The 14,267-nt window shown below is 33.2% G+C and overlaps 1 protein-coding gene across 1 annotated transcript; it reads right to left on the bottom strand.

Annotated features, from left to right (window-relative positions):
- Nucleotides 1–2,025: 2,025 nt before the first annotated feature.
- On the bottom strand, nucleotides 2,026–14,011 carry LOC107948285 (trafficking protein particle complex subunit 8). Its single transcript, XM_041111183.1, has 23 exons — nucleotides 13,591–14,011; nucleotides 13,378–13,472; nucleotides 12,888–12,987; nucleotides 12,569–12,673; nucleotides 12,217–12,407; nucleotides 10,962–11,081; nucleotides 10,742–10,870; nucleotides 10,567–10,664; nucleotides 10,348–10,471; nucleotides 10,056–10,163; nucleotides 9,494–9,632; nucleotides 7,756–7,866; nucleotides 7,589–7,649; nucleotides 7,357–7,423; nucleotides 6,891–7,073; nucleotides 6,681–6,791; nucleotides 5,294–5,458; nucleotides 5,046–5,204; nucleotides 4,145–4,378; nucleotides 3,385–3,549; nucleotides 3,031–3,134; nucleotides 2,750–2,949; nucleotides 2,026–2,657 (listed from the first exon to the last, which is right to left on the bottom strand). Exons 1-23 carry the CDS (start codon nucleotides 13,751–13,753, stop codon nucleotides 2,308–2,310), a joined length of 3,282 nt encoding a protein of 1,093 aa, XP_040967117.1. The 5' UTR covers nucleotides 13,754–14,011; the 3' UTR covers nucleotides 2,026–2,307.
- Nucleotides 14,012–14,267: the final 256 nt, after the last annotated feature.

Genomic DNA, 14,267 nt, shown 5'->3' with positions numbered 1-14,267 from the left:
GAACAAGGAAAATGTAAATTCTTTAAGAGTTTTCTTTTAACAAAATAAAAAAGAAAGGAAGATTTAAGGATGTGAAAGACAAAACGAGATGAGAAAGAAATAAGCATAGGAAAGTCTTCAAAAGTAGGCTCAACCTAACCAAAAGTAAGGAGGTTCTATTTCAGATGGATTTACCTAGTAGCAGTAGTGTGTCCCTAGAGGAGATTCTAGAGGGGTCAAAGACCTATATATTTCCATGTGTTCCTATGTTTTTCGCCAAGGGAGGGGTCCTAACCTTAGTTGAGCCTTGGAGAATGGGACAGTCTTGGACATTACTGTTATTACTGCAAAGTTTTTAAGCTCTCTTTTTTGTCCTTTAGGATGGGAAAAATACTATCCTCCTTTGGCATTTCATGAAAATGTTATTTCATTCTTTGTTGTTGCGACCAAGAACATCCCAACCTTGATAACATTGGTTCAAATGTTATTTCAGCTCCTTTATTTGGTTGTTGCCATTGGAGATGCATCCTTTTTTCCCCATTTCTAAGCACTATTGATACGTTAGAAGACTTTAAGCTAGGATCAATAGTGGATTTGGCAAGAAGCGGGTGGTTACTACTCGTGGATCCTTCAGCTAGGAGTCGGTGACTACGGTCTTCGGCCTATTTTTGTTTTTGAATGGCCCGTTCTGCCTTTTTGTTTTGTTTACCCACATGTGACGTTGTTGGTCATTCACCCCTTGTTATGAAATGAATCTATTTTGCATTTCATATGATAGATAAGATTTCTAGAGACAAACAAGTTTTTAATTTGATTACTTATCTTTTTAACTTGTGATTCCGAATGAGTTGATCACCGTCTTCAACGAAAAAGATATCTACAATTCTACGAAATATATTCAAATCCCTTGATAACAATATCCATTTTTTCTCTTAGGCTTTGAAAAATATATAATAACTTCCTTGAAATTTGATGAAAAATACACTAATCTCTTAAATTTTATTTCTTAAATGAACTTTAAATAAAAAAATTATACTTTATTAATTCATTATTATTTTATTTATTTTTTCTATCTTTAATATTTTTATTCAATGATTTTCAATTGAAATTAATAAAGATATAATTAGTTATCAAATTATTTAAATTAAATTATAAATTACCTTATATTCTAATACAAACATATGTTAAACATAATCATAAATGATATTTACGTTTCTTTTTGTCCTCTCTTTTATTTTTTTTGTTCTTTAATTATTATTTTTAACAAATATAAGTTATTTTGATTCAATAATATATATTAATTTTGATATGAATTTATTTTTTACTTGATTTCTTGACTTTTATATTTTGATCAACTTTTCTCATTGAATCGTTCTAAATAATAATTAATTAACTAAGTTTAAATAAAAATAGTTAACTCATCCCAAAGTTAATACATAAATATATATATATATAATTTTAAAATACTTCATTTTACTTGAAGTTGGAGCTTTCCATTGGTCTAATCAAGTAGAGATGCGACCTAACCCAACTCGATGGCTAGTTTCACTATTAATAATAACAAAATACTTAAAAATATATTTATATTTATATTTTTATATATTATTAAATTTAAATAAATTTAAATAATTCAATTTGAATATTTTAAATTCATTTGAAATGTCAAAACTAAGCTAAAGTCAAACCAGCCATGTTTGATGTGTATCACTCGAATTATGAAGTCTACTTAAAATTATATATAATTTAAAGTTTACTTTTATAGCACTGAAGTAATTAAATTTTCAAATATGAATAGAATAAACGCATAGAAGGGGGAGTATTTGATTTTCTTCAAACATATCTAGGAGTATTTATTAGATTTTCTTGGTAAATAAATCAGTGGAGATTAGTTTGATTTTCTACAAACTTGAGGGATTTATTTAGGTTTATTCAAACCTCGGAAGAGGTAAAGTGAAATTTTTCCGAGTATATTTGCCAATCTTTTACCCTTTATTTATTAATCTTTTTTCAACTTTTGATGACTATAAATAAATCAAGAATCCGAACTACAAAGTCAAACAATTGTATTAAGTGTTACTGATTTTCTCCAATCAAATATTCTGAGTCCATTTACATTATGTAACATAAAAATCTGTTATGTTCCCTTATTATTGTATGAAAACTCAAAAATAAAATGTTACTTCTATTACCTCCAGAGGCTTTCTCAATTCCTATTTTATACCAATAATTATACATTTTAGGGACCATAATTTACATGTTACAAAAACTACAAGTAAGATCCCATTGTTAAGGGTACAGAGAATTAGTAAACCTGTTGAGCCTCGTATTTTAAGTAGATTGCAGCACCGTAAGATAATAGGGATATCCTTGGCACTCTCCCGAAGACTTGTTTGCTTCTCCTTGACTTTCTTCAATGGGTGCTAGATTCCAATTCAAAGCATAGTTTGATAAATCGTATATTCCAGGAGCGAAAACACAGATCTCAAGAGGAATTTCAGCTGTCGCCCTAGGTTGAAGTTTGAGTTTAGTAGAGCTTGAACCTGTCCAAATGAACTGGGGGGCACTTTCCAGGGAAACTGAGTTCGTAATACGTTTTGCAAGAGCATCGGTTGTGATGACTTTCGTGTCATTCACTGCTGGAATGCTGAACCACCCTGCTTGATTTTCCAGAGGGAGACCTGATTGAGATGCAGTAGCATCGATTGATTGGCTGTTACTACTGCGGGGATCAAAGGTCTTGATATGGACAAATGAAGCAGCATCGGGAGACCTGATTGAGATGCAGTAGCATCGATTGATTGGCTGTTACTACTGCGGGGATCAAAGGTCTTGATATGGACAAATGAAGCAGCATCGGATGAATTGTTTATAGTCATCTTCAAATTTACTCCACATGGAGAAGCTGAGAAGTTATGTTGTATGGTCTGAGGCCCATCCACAAACCAAGATATTGAACTGAAGCTAGAAAGACTAACAAAATTATATGATACAAACTCATCAAAGAAAGTGGTATCTAACAAATTCATCATTAAAAGGTTGCCTGAGTCTCACCTGCAATGACAAACATGATGGGAAAAGAGAAGTGGTCTATGAGGAGCACCAGAATCAATATTACCCCTCCGCAGTTGAGTGATGAAAACGAAATCAACATTCCCCTGGTCCATGAAAACATAAAAACTTAATGCATCAGAAGACTAGTGAAATCAAAGAACATCTATCAAGTCTGAAAATGGAGCAACATTATCATCATCAACTATATATGTTTGAGTCAAGAATGAAATGGTGATATAAATATCAGACAACCTGTGTCAGATTTTGACCGTAACAGTAATGTTTATGTATAGGATAGACAATTCTAGTTAGTTCTTACAGAAATGGCACAAAAAGAATAAGAAAGTTAACAACCTGACATGACATTCCCTGGTACAATCTCTCATAACCGTGGAAATCAGCCAAAGGTGAAGAACATACATCGAAGAGGGCTTCACTGTTTCCCGGAGGTCCGAATCTTACATCACTCTGGAGGAAAAGAGGATTACTATCTTCAGAAGTTGATGACTTCCTGTGATACTGAAATGAAATTAAAGTAGATTATAATTTAAAGTCAACCAGTTAAGCTGAAAAATAAATAAATAAATATTATTTGGCAATACAATAACTCACAACAACAAACAAATCCAACAAACTAATATGCAGCCAATATAGCATGCTACCTAGCAATAAAAGATGATAAGATTAATAGAATATGTAGAATTGCAACTTATGCATAATGTACGAGGTTAGAGATCATGCTACTCCAATCTGGATCACAACCAAGACCCCAATCTAACATTTGCCAGATGTTTTTACTGTCTGTAAGGTTTTTACCAGTGGCTCTTGCTGTCTTAGATTCAAAAGTACATCACAATTTAAACTACTATTTTGTCCCACAGAACCAACAGGAAGGTATTTGATCAAACGCTCTCCAAACCCCTGGCTGAAGCCCAATAAAAAAAGACAGAAGTTGCCCAATAGTATCTAGCACAAGGAATTATGCCACTAACAGTATAACTTTTATCGTAATTAACAGAAGACACAAAATAGTTTTGCTTCCAGTAGAAAAGTACACAAAATATTTTACCAGATGAATAATCCAAGGTGCAAGTTCTTCTATGGTTGTACCAACCTTAAGCATGAAGAAGCATGACAATGCTTGACCAGCAAATAAGGATTGAGACGGTAAAATGCTATCAACAGGTTGGAGCAATGAGAAATCCCACTGCTGCCCAACAGAAGACAACTGATGAATCTGGAAACATTCAGAACTGGTCTTGTTGACAACATCCATACGCAAGAGGAACTCTTCCAATCTTGATGGACAAGGACTAAGTTCAAATGATACATCCAACGATGGTAAAACCTAACAAAGATGAACAGAATATATTAAAATTGGCGAGGTAGCAATTCATGCATAGAGGCAAAAACACATACGATCAACAAAGTATTGCCATATGACCATTCGAAATAATAAAGATTTCTTTAATAAAGAAGTTAAAATAGAAAAGAAAAAGGAAAAAGAACCAAATATGATCAAGTAAACAGATACTTAGATAACACAAGAATGGAAGAATTGCTTCAAACATAATTGGTAAATATAAATAGTTTTCTAAGGAGATTTTTCCTGACTACCATCAGAGGACATATATTAGCATTTTACCATCCTACTTTCAACCCTAGTTTAAGTACTTGGAATTTATTTTGATAACAAGAAGTGGGAGATTTGAGTTCAGTATCAGCATTTTAACTAAACTTTAAAGGATATTTTCAATTAATTACAACAACATATTGCTCCCCCAATCAATTTCATTTTCATCTTAGCTTTTATGTATAAACCATATTGTGCTCTAACATAAATACATTAAGTGTTGATTGTACCTTTATCCATTTCTTACTTAACAAAAAAAATTCACAGACAAAGCTAAATCTCACTTAGAAACAATTTATAGTTTAAGTTACTACATATATAGCAAATGTAAAGGCAAAATTCAAACTAAGATACCTCAACCTTTTCCTATTCAAGAACATACCTGCAAATTATAATGCATACGTAGAGTGCGGAATTTCATAATGCTTGATACATTTTCCATTTCATAATATACAGTAATGTACAAAGAAACATGGCCAGGAACAGCAGCATGAAACCAAAGAGGCCAAGATAATGATGTTTCCTCCTGCACTGATATGTCCTGAAGCATAGACAATATAGATTTTATGAATGAAAAAGGATGAGGTACTAACAACTTGATATATGCACAGGGAAACATTCCAAACAGACCTCAGGAAAATGGAACACATTCTGCAACATTTTCTTAGCATTACCATGCCCACCGCTTTGCTCGACATTCAACTTCTTTTCTAAGCAAGCAGGAAATTCTACATTTAAATAACTCTGATTCCCAGCATTTAGAAATCTCGGGTTGCTGATCTTCATCTTTAGATTCTATCAAAATATCGTCATAACCCGCATTATAGAATCAATAAATATTTGCTAATCAATTATATAAAAGACACACAGCACAAGCATGAAAGCATATATATAAGGGTACACCAATAGCAATTGATCCATGCCAAGCTTGGGCTTCACTTGAGGCTCTACCAATTAAAGTCCCAAACCTACCTAAGGGATAGTTAACATTGCTTTCGAAAAGTTTGATTCAAGTGTTCAATATTACTGTCAAAAAGCGTTTTTGAGAAATAAAATGTCTATTTTAGACTTGATGTCTTAAAATAAAAAAATATGCACTTAAATAATATTTAAATTCATTAATATTATGATATTTCAATAAAAATATAATAAAATAAATTATAATAACTCATTATTAATATGGTGATATATGAAATATAATTTTTAAATATTTTTAAGCAATTAATATTGATTTTTTGTAAATTTTGATTTGAATATATAAATTATATTTTTCAAATATTAAAATATAATCATTAAAAATTCAAATGTATAAGTTACATATTTGAAATAAATTTCAATAGGAAATAATTGTATACCTTTTTTTTATCTAAGGGAAATAAGTGCATACCCAATATAAAATATATTAGATTATAAATGAGGGTTAAAAACATCATATGAAAGTACTTTTCTAAAAGGCAAAAGCTAGAAATTATAGCTTTTGTATTTGGATTCAAAAGCTATTTGTTTAGCATTTACTTATGGCTCAACAAAGGTTTTTCCCAAAACTGCCTTTGAAAAGCCTTGCTAAACAAAGCCTAAGACGTGTTATTTAACGAAACCTGGTAAAGACAATGACAATCAAACAAATTTTTATCCATGCATAAATTTATTTGTAAAGTTTAAGCAACATAAATTACATGGATATACCAATCTTTAGAAAGTAAGAATGACAAATTATTACCAGAAAAAGCATTTGATAGCTAGTCTTAAAATATTTTGACGGTTCTATAAATTAATATAGTAGATAATCACATAATATCAGTCCGTGGTTCAGCCATTGACCATGGTCATACCTACCTTTATCAACATGATGTCTATGCTGTCTTTAATTAGTCTAGGAAAACCTAAACCCAATACAAGATCAAGATGCAGATTGAATTTTAAAAAATGGAATGAAATTGGTTGATACTAACTCAGTCAGCAGCAATATGGTAAAGAATAAAGATTACAACACAAAAATGGGTAAAGAAAACCAGACCTTGACAGGAAATTTTGATTGGTTATTTAACTCCAACACAAGATATCGCAACTCTCCCGCATATGTTTTTTCTGGTAAAGAAGGAATAAAACCCTGAAGCCTGGGTAGACTCTAGACATTCATTGTAAACAGCACAAGTAAGATGCAGTTGCACAACAGAAAGATATTGATGAAGATTGCAAAAAGCTGGTTCATAGGAGACACATGCACCTTAATCACTACAAACTTCAAGTCAGCGCTGGGCGAATGCTTGGCTTTCCTTCCCTTGGCAATTCTTTTGTTCACAGAGTTAGACTCAAAATTATGCAAGCCTACTACTGAACTTGACAATTTCCATTTAACACCAACAATTGTCAGAATGCCTTCTACTCTTGGTGTAACGGTTAGTTGCACCTGAAAAATACGATATAGCAAAAAAAAGTTAAGAAAATTATAGCATATAATGAAAAGAAATACTTTAGTTATTTATACTCTGTCAATAAGAACATCAATCGTGTGAATAACTATTTCTCCACATGATTTCACTTGCATACATAAGAGCCGAGAAGTCTATAAAAACCATAAAACCAAATTGAGCTTTTAGCAATCTTCACAATTACATTTTAGTAGCAGATAACAATTCATACCAACACTTATATATAAATAATTTATTAAAGTATTCCTGTAAAATACGTACCAAGATTGTTTCACCCCCTTCCAGTGAAAAGTCAACCTCCGATAAAACCAAAGATGAATTAATATCCCTGCAGTCGTTATACAAACACCATTAGAAGTTGTACGCAGTACGACAATGATATATAGGAACCTCCCAAAAGAAAGAATTATCGTAAATACATAAAAATACATCAAAACATACAAACAAATATATATATGCATTGTACATATATGTAGATAGCAGCCACACATACCCAGTGGAAGTTGATGTTTTGTATTCATCATTCTGGGGCTCGACGTTTGAAGTATTTGCCTCTGCATTATAATTAAAATGTTAATAAGTGAATTTTAATCAAATTATAAATAAACTAAAGAAAGGAACAATAGCCAAAGTAAAATGTAATAGATTTTGACTACTTGCCAGAGTTCAATTCTTCAGGATTTGCAGAAAGCTCGCATATCAATGAAACACTTAAGATGGAAATAGGGATTTGCAGAGGGTTTTTAAATTCAATATCCACTATTATTGCTTCTGCAAGCAGATGAAGAAAATAATAAAAAAAAATCAATATAACAATAAAGTACACCTACTTATCATATCATTAACTCATTATTTTACATTTCTAATGGTTAAAGTTTGAGATTTCAATTGAGTTGAAGTTGAATCTAAATTCCTTCTCAGGAAGGTGAAAGCTTTCTAGTTAGGCTAGGAAAGGATTAGTGCAGGACATCTAATTGAACAACCAATCCTCAAAAATGCTCAGTCACTACCAATTGCATCATTGCCAGAAAAAAAAAAAAAACTACAAGCTGATTTGCGTAGAACAAATTAATTATTTTCAAGCATTCTACTTTTAAAATCAAAATATCATTTCATACTCCAAAGATCAAAAGGAGGCCAGCCACCAATCTCTTAAAAACATATCATTATGTAGGCTTTGGCAGGTGAATATTCTATAGTAAACTGAGCAGGATAACATTGTAAACTTTATAAAGTAAACCCCAAAAAAAAAAGTCATCCTATATGTTTTGTGTGACAGAAAGAAATTTAAAATTGGTAGTCATTCTCCCTTCCCAATCACAATAAACTACGCTACCTAGGCTGCATCCAGTTAATCCAGTGGCATAATTATTTCTATGAACTAATAGAACAGAAAGAACAAAAAATTAGTGCAACCAAGGGCAAAATATTCCTCGTGTTAACAAACTTCACCCATCATGTCCCTCCAAGAATAATGCAAAGCATGCATTTTTGTCTCCTTTCATTTTAAGAATCTCTCTCATTTATGCCTAACAAGTCTAAGAGCTTTAGACTGCCAATTTGTGATCCCAGTTGTCCCCAGAAGCTCTTTGAAAGTTCAGCAAAATTGTGTTCTTCCAGTTGAAATGATAAAATGAAAATACACTCAAGCTTCATTCACCTTTAAATGATTGGAAAGGAAACTTTTGACATGTATTTTCAAAAAATTCACTTAAAATGAAAAGGAAAAGTTTTAGCTATACACATTAAGACTAACATACATTTAAATGATTGAAACACAGTCAGCAAATCAGTCTTCCACGGGCAAACTTGTATTGCTAGAAAGAACTTCAGGTTTTGAGTTTAATTCTAGGCATTGAAGTATTAGGGATGGATTTGGGGTGGTTGCCTCGTGTTCTAGAAAGTATCCAATTGGGAATAAAATAAAAAATAAAAGAATTAAATCTCCCAAAGGAACTCCATCTAGATGTCTGTCATAGCAAAAAGAAGATGAAATTAGGGAAACAAGTAGGCTAAAACTCTGTCGACAATAGCAGCAAAGAGCGTGATGATATTCTGTTAATCGCTAATACACAGATATGTAGAATAAAATTTCTCAAGGCAATAGGCAATATGGAACTTCGGGACAAATTTTTGCAGCACTTGGTACTAGGCTTTATTTTGGTTCAAGCTTTGGTCCATTCAGGTAGTTCAGAAACAATAAAAGAGAAAGCTGGTCTCATTGACTAATATCTATGTAATGCTTTGTTGCTCAAAAGTAAAAATTAGCTGAATGTGAACCAGTCACCAGCTAAAAAACCTTCTTAAGTCTGTCTTGACAAAACTCTAAGCTGGACAGAACATCTTTTTGTCCCAGAAAACAATTATTGGCATTATGTAATGTAGTAACACCTCATACCTCCTGCCACACAAATATTGGATTCTTTATATTTTCTCGGAATACGCTTTGATTGCACATCCAGCCAGTTGGACTTGGCAGACAATGATGGGATCATATCCTCCTCCAGTGAACACCATACACCTTCTTTGATGCTTGCCTAAGAAAGAAATAAAGAAATAACAAGGGAATCATGCAGAAATCATCTAAACCATTTTCTGAAACATATTCATTAAGCATACAAATAGATCACAGGAAAATAAATGTGGTTATGTTTATAAATAGAATTCAGTAATTCCATGCACAAAAATCACAATCGTGAACAAAAACTAAACTAAAAATCATGTGCCTCCAACAAGCAATGCTTCAGCAATCCATCACCAGCATGATCCATATTCCAACATCACCAAGATCACTACATTTAAAAATTATATGAGTGCTTTTGCATGCATGCACAATCCATCAATTAACAGTGACACAAACAAAGTGGGGAAATCGAGATCTAGAAGGAGGCACCTTCAAGAAAATTGAACAAAAAAAAAATACAAATTTCCAGGTAACAACAAATAATAATTCAACTTACAGCCGCAGGAGATGCATAAGTTCGATGATCTTCAAAAATGACCTTAAGTGAGGAAATGTTGATAACAGGTAACTGAAGTTTCAACACCTCAAACATTTTTCCAGTTTTCTATATCATCCAAGAAAAATGCAATTAGATAAACCCAGTTAAACTTACATGTGACAAAACTAATTAGACAATCCCACTTTTCAAAATAAAGGATAGATTCTCTACGACCCAAGAAACACCTATTTTATTTTTGCTTTCCCCAGTCTACCAAACACAAAGGAAATAAGCTAGCATTACTGATCACCTGAACAATATGAAGAAAATCTCTCAGAAATAGCTCCTGTGATGTCTTTGATTGATGACTGCTGGCCAAGATCTCCAGCATATGAGTGACTGCAACATCATACATGCCAAGAGAAGCATACCACCTATATCAAGCAAGTTTTATTAACAATATTCCACAATAAAAATACGAAACCATTAAATTTATATAGGACCCAGATGCACTGTCTATGTAGCTTACTGTCCAATGTGGAAATGAACACTATCTTTAATAAGGTTCCATGTGGTTCCTCTGTAAACAGAAACAGCATTCCTATATGTGCGTATCGCATGTTTAATCTGAAAAAGATATCATTGTAAAATATTAGAAGATGGAGAAGTTTATATATTATCCCGATACTTCCGGATTTGGATACCTGATCACATTTTTTATAGTGATCACCAGAGAGAACAAGATGAAACCCATATTTATGCAGCATTGGTGGTTTTGACAACAAGTAGCAAAAAGAAGCTTGCTCGAGCATCACAGCCGAATGTAAAAGATCCTACGGGATGAAAATAAAAATAAAATTAAAAGTTGTGAGTTACAGAAAATATGCACTCACCCAAAGCAATTCCCAGGAAATGGAACATTACCTCACCACAAATGCGGAAATAAACAGTGGCAGCTTCTTTAATCTGATTTCTTGTCTTCAGCATCTCTATCCACCAAAAACCACATCTCGTAGCATTTTGTTGAACAGGAGACCCAAGCTTCTGCATGATTTGAAAAAAAAAAAGGCAAAATCACAACCGGGGATGTTAACACTCATTGGAATTTGCTCTACATGAAAGTTTGTTTGATATCAACAACTCCCAGTGGTCACCACACCATTACTAACTACTTACACAAATCAGTATAAGACTTAGTTCATTGTAGCAAAAGAAAAATCCCCAAAACATCCCCAATAACATAAGTCATCTTCATGACATCAATAATCAAATCACTTCAGATTAAAAATGGGTTCCATAATATGGATAGTGATGAAGAAAATTAAGGTCGCTAAAAGAATTCCAACAAACCATATTCATAATAAAGCCAAAAATTACAAGGAAACAGGAAAGGAGCCAAGAACTATACATACTAAATAGGTATTAAATGCAATTTCCATGCAATACTCTGCTTCTTTTCTTGATTGATCAAGCATGAAGTATGGAGTATGGAGTACTAGTAGGGCCTAACCTATAACTTTACTTGCAAGAAAAGATGGTATATAAACAAGTTGTAGTCTTTACAGCCATTATTTATTGTTCTGATTATTTTCTGACTTAATAGAAAAACTAGAGGTTTTCTATAACCCTAAGTTTTCTAGAGTTCCACCTTTCCAATTTGTTTGTTCAGCCCTAATTCTCTTATTTGCTGCTGTTCTCTTCCCTAATCCATATCACACATGATGAGCTTCCATTTCCTACAGCTTCTTTGAGGATGTTTTCAATCAAACCATTTTATTCTATGTCATGTAGGATTCTTTTTTTAAACTAGGTTTCTTCATACATGGCAGGAATCTCTTTCCAGGTTTTAGCTATGCAAACTGAGGTTCTTGCATTTTCCACTTGGTTTCATGTCTCCATGCATACATATGGTTGGTAATATAATATATTCAATTAGCTGCAGCTGAAATATTCTTGCAAGCCTAATCAGCAGCCCTTAAAATGTCGTAATAACAAAAGTAAGAAAAATAAAATTAATATATAACGATTAATAAAAAAAAGAAAGAAATGTATATTATTTATGCACATTGCTCCACAGAAAAATAAAAAGTTAAATCTATATAGGCATGCATGTCCTTATGAAATTAGAGAGCAGAATTAACAGCATTTTATCATGCTTATCGAACTTAATAATTTCAACCATAAACAAATATGAAGGTGTGGCATACTTCTCTGAAGCACCATCTTGATTATCATGCACAAGTAAGTAATGCTTCAAAATCTTTGGGTCCATTGCACCATCATTGAGAAGGGAGGGCAATTTGCTGGTGTTAAAGAGGTCTAAAAATCTATTTATGGGTTCCTCATCGCATGAAGAAACAACCAAAAGGCCTACAAATCATTTTTGGAGAAGAAACAATCAACAAGAGAATACAATATGGTGTCTAGAATGAATAGTTTAAAGAAATCCATAAAGTGGAAAGGACATGATTAGCAGAGCTTAAATGCAACAAGGGGAAAAGGATGGTATTGAATAAACTTCCAAAGCTTACATGCCACAGGATGATCAAAAGCTTCATGATCAGAAAAAGACAAGGTACGTACAAGCTCTTTATTGAAAAACTGAAACCATGTCGGTAAAATTTCAGACTCATGCCCTGCATAAAACATTCACCATTTATAAATCAAAGCAACTAGTTAAGTTTTATTAATAACTACAAAAAATAAGGTCATGCTACAAAATCAGACAATCTCAATAGAATATTAAAAATGAAAATCTAGCCACAGGAAACAAAATGCTAATAAAAATGACAACAATAAACCATGCAAAATGATACCCGTTAAAAGATTTCAAACTTGAAAGTAACTTACTTGAGAGAAGATCATTCACTTGAGGTAGATCTGAAGATATTTCAGGGAAATCGTCCTCTCCCGCCTTAGTAATAACTTGCTTTAGTCTCTCCTTTGCTACCTAGTCAATTGACATCTATTTCAGAAGCAACCAGAAAATGAAGCTAAAAATTCTCACATGATTGAAATTGCAGACCCACTATGAAGTGTAAAACATACAACTTTTAGACTTATCAGGGTACAATAAATCTCCCTCGATCCAATCAGTTAAAATTTCCAGATTCTTACACTAATATACTCTATAAAAGCTCAAAAATCAATGTCAGATATATTCCAACTGAAATAGCTCGGTCTTCTAATTCGACTAATAGCTTACCGGTGCTGGCGATTACGTTCCTATTACCAAATTCTCGTTATCACGTAAATCCAAATCATAGAAATTTGAATTCAGTGATCTTCACCTACGTATATATTATTAAGCTACAAAACCAGGAATCTCAAGAGAAATTACCTCGAGATTGGGTTGCCAAATATCCGAGGCGTAAAACAACCTCAATTTGAACTTGTGCAACCTGTAGGGTTGATCACTCGCCGTCCGAACAGGCACTGTCACCATAATTCAGATAAGTAAAAAAGAAAAGTAAGTCACCTCAAAGTCAACGTACACATACACAAACACGTACAACTGTGGACATAAAAATAGAGAAAGTTTCGGATTACTCACCATCGATGTTGGTGAAGTCGCAGAAAGGGGAGAGCATTTGGACAAAGGAGAGGCCGTTCTTAAGGCAAGATTCTTCTACGAGTGGAGTGCAAAGCACCATAACCACCGGAGTGATCTCCTCCAACAGCATCTTTCCAAGCGGAGTATTCGCCGGATCCACCATGACTCACCCTCTCCTCCGATTGGTCGGATGCCCTAATACAGGCCTAGAGCGGCTTCTCTGAAGCTCGGGGTTGATTGAACCGGAGATATGACAAGTGAACCGCTCTTTGAAGAGGTAAAGAAATAAGGCAGAGTAGCTGCCTCTAGAGCGGTTTCTTCTATCGGATCTTTCTGTTGGATGTGAGTAGGAGAGAATCAAGGTTTGGGTGGCCGGTGGTGAGGTGACGTCGAAGGAAGAAGTTGTGGGCTTTCTTGGTCAGGACAATGACCATGGGCCTGAAAACCACCGGCTCAAATATCAATAAGCATTCGATGGGCTGAAGGGGTTGACTTCTTCTTTCTTTTTATGGACTATATCCATGGGCTGCAAAATCACCTACTCAAATATTTAAAAATAGGGTAAACTATAAAATTGTTACCTAATTATGCATTTTTTTTATTTTAATTATTCAATTATTTTTTTATTTAGTCATTAAATTTTTTAAAATTAAATATTTTAGTTCTTCGATATGATG

The sequence above is a fragment of the Gossypium hirsutum genome, chromosome A04, assembly GCF_007990345.1.
Source record: "Gossypium hirsutum isolate 1008001.06 chromosome A04, Gossypium_hirsutum_v2.1, whole genome shotgun sequence".
In the NCBI taxonomy this organism is placed as follows: domain Eukaryota; kingdom Viridiplantae; phylum Streptophyta; class Magnoliopsida; order Malvales; family Malvaceae; genus Gossypium; species Gossypium hirsutum.
This window is presented reverse-complemented; position numbering and strand designations above follow the sequence as displayed.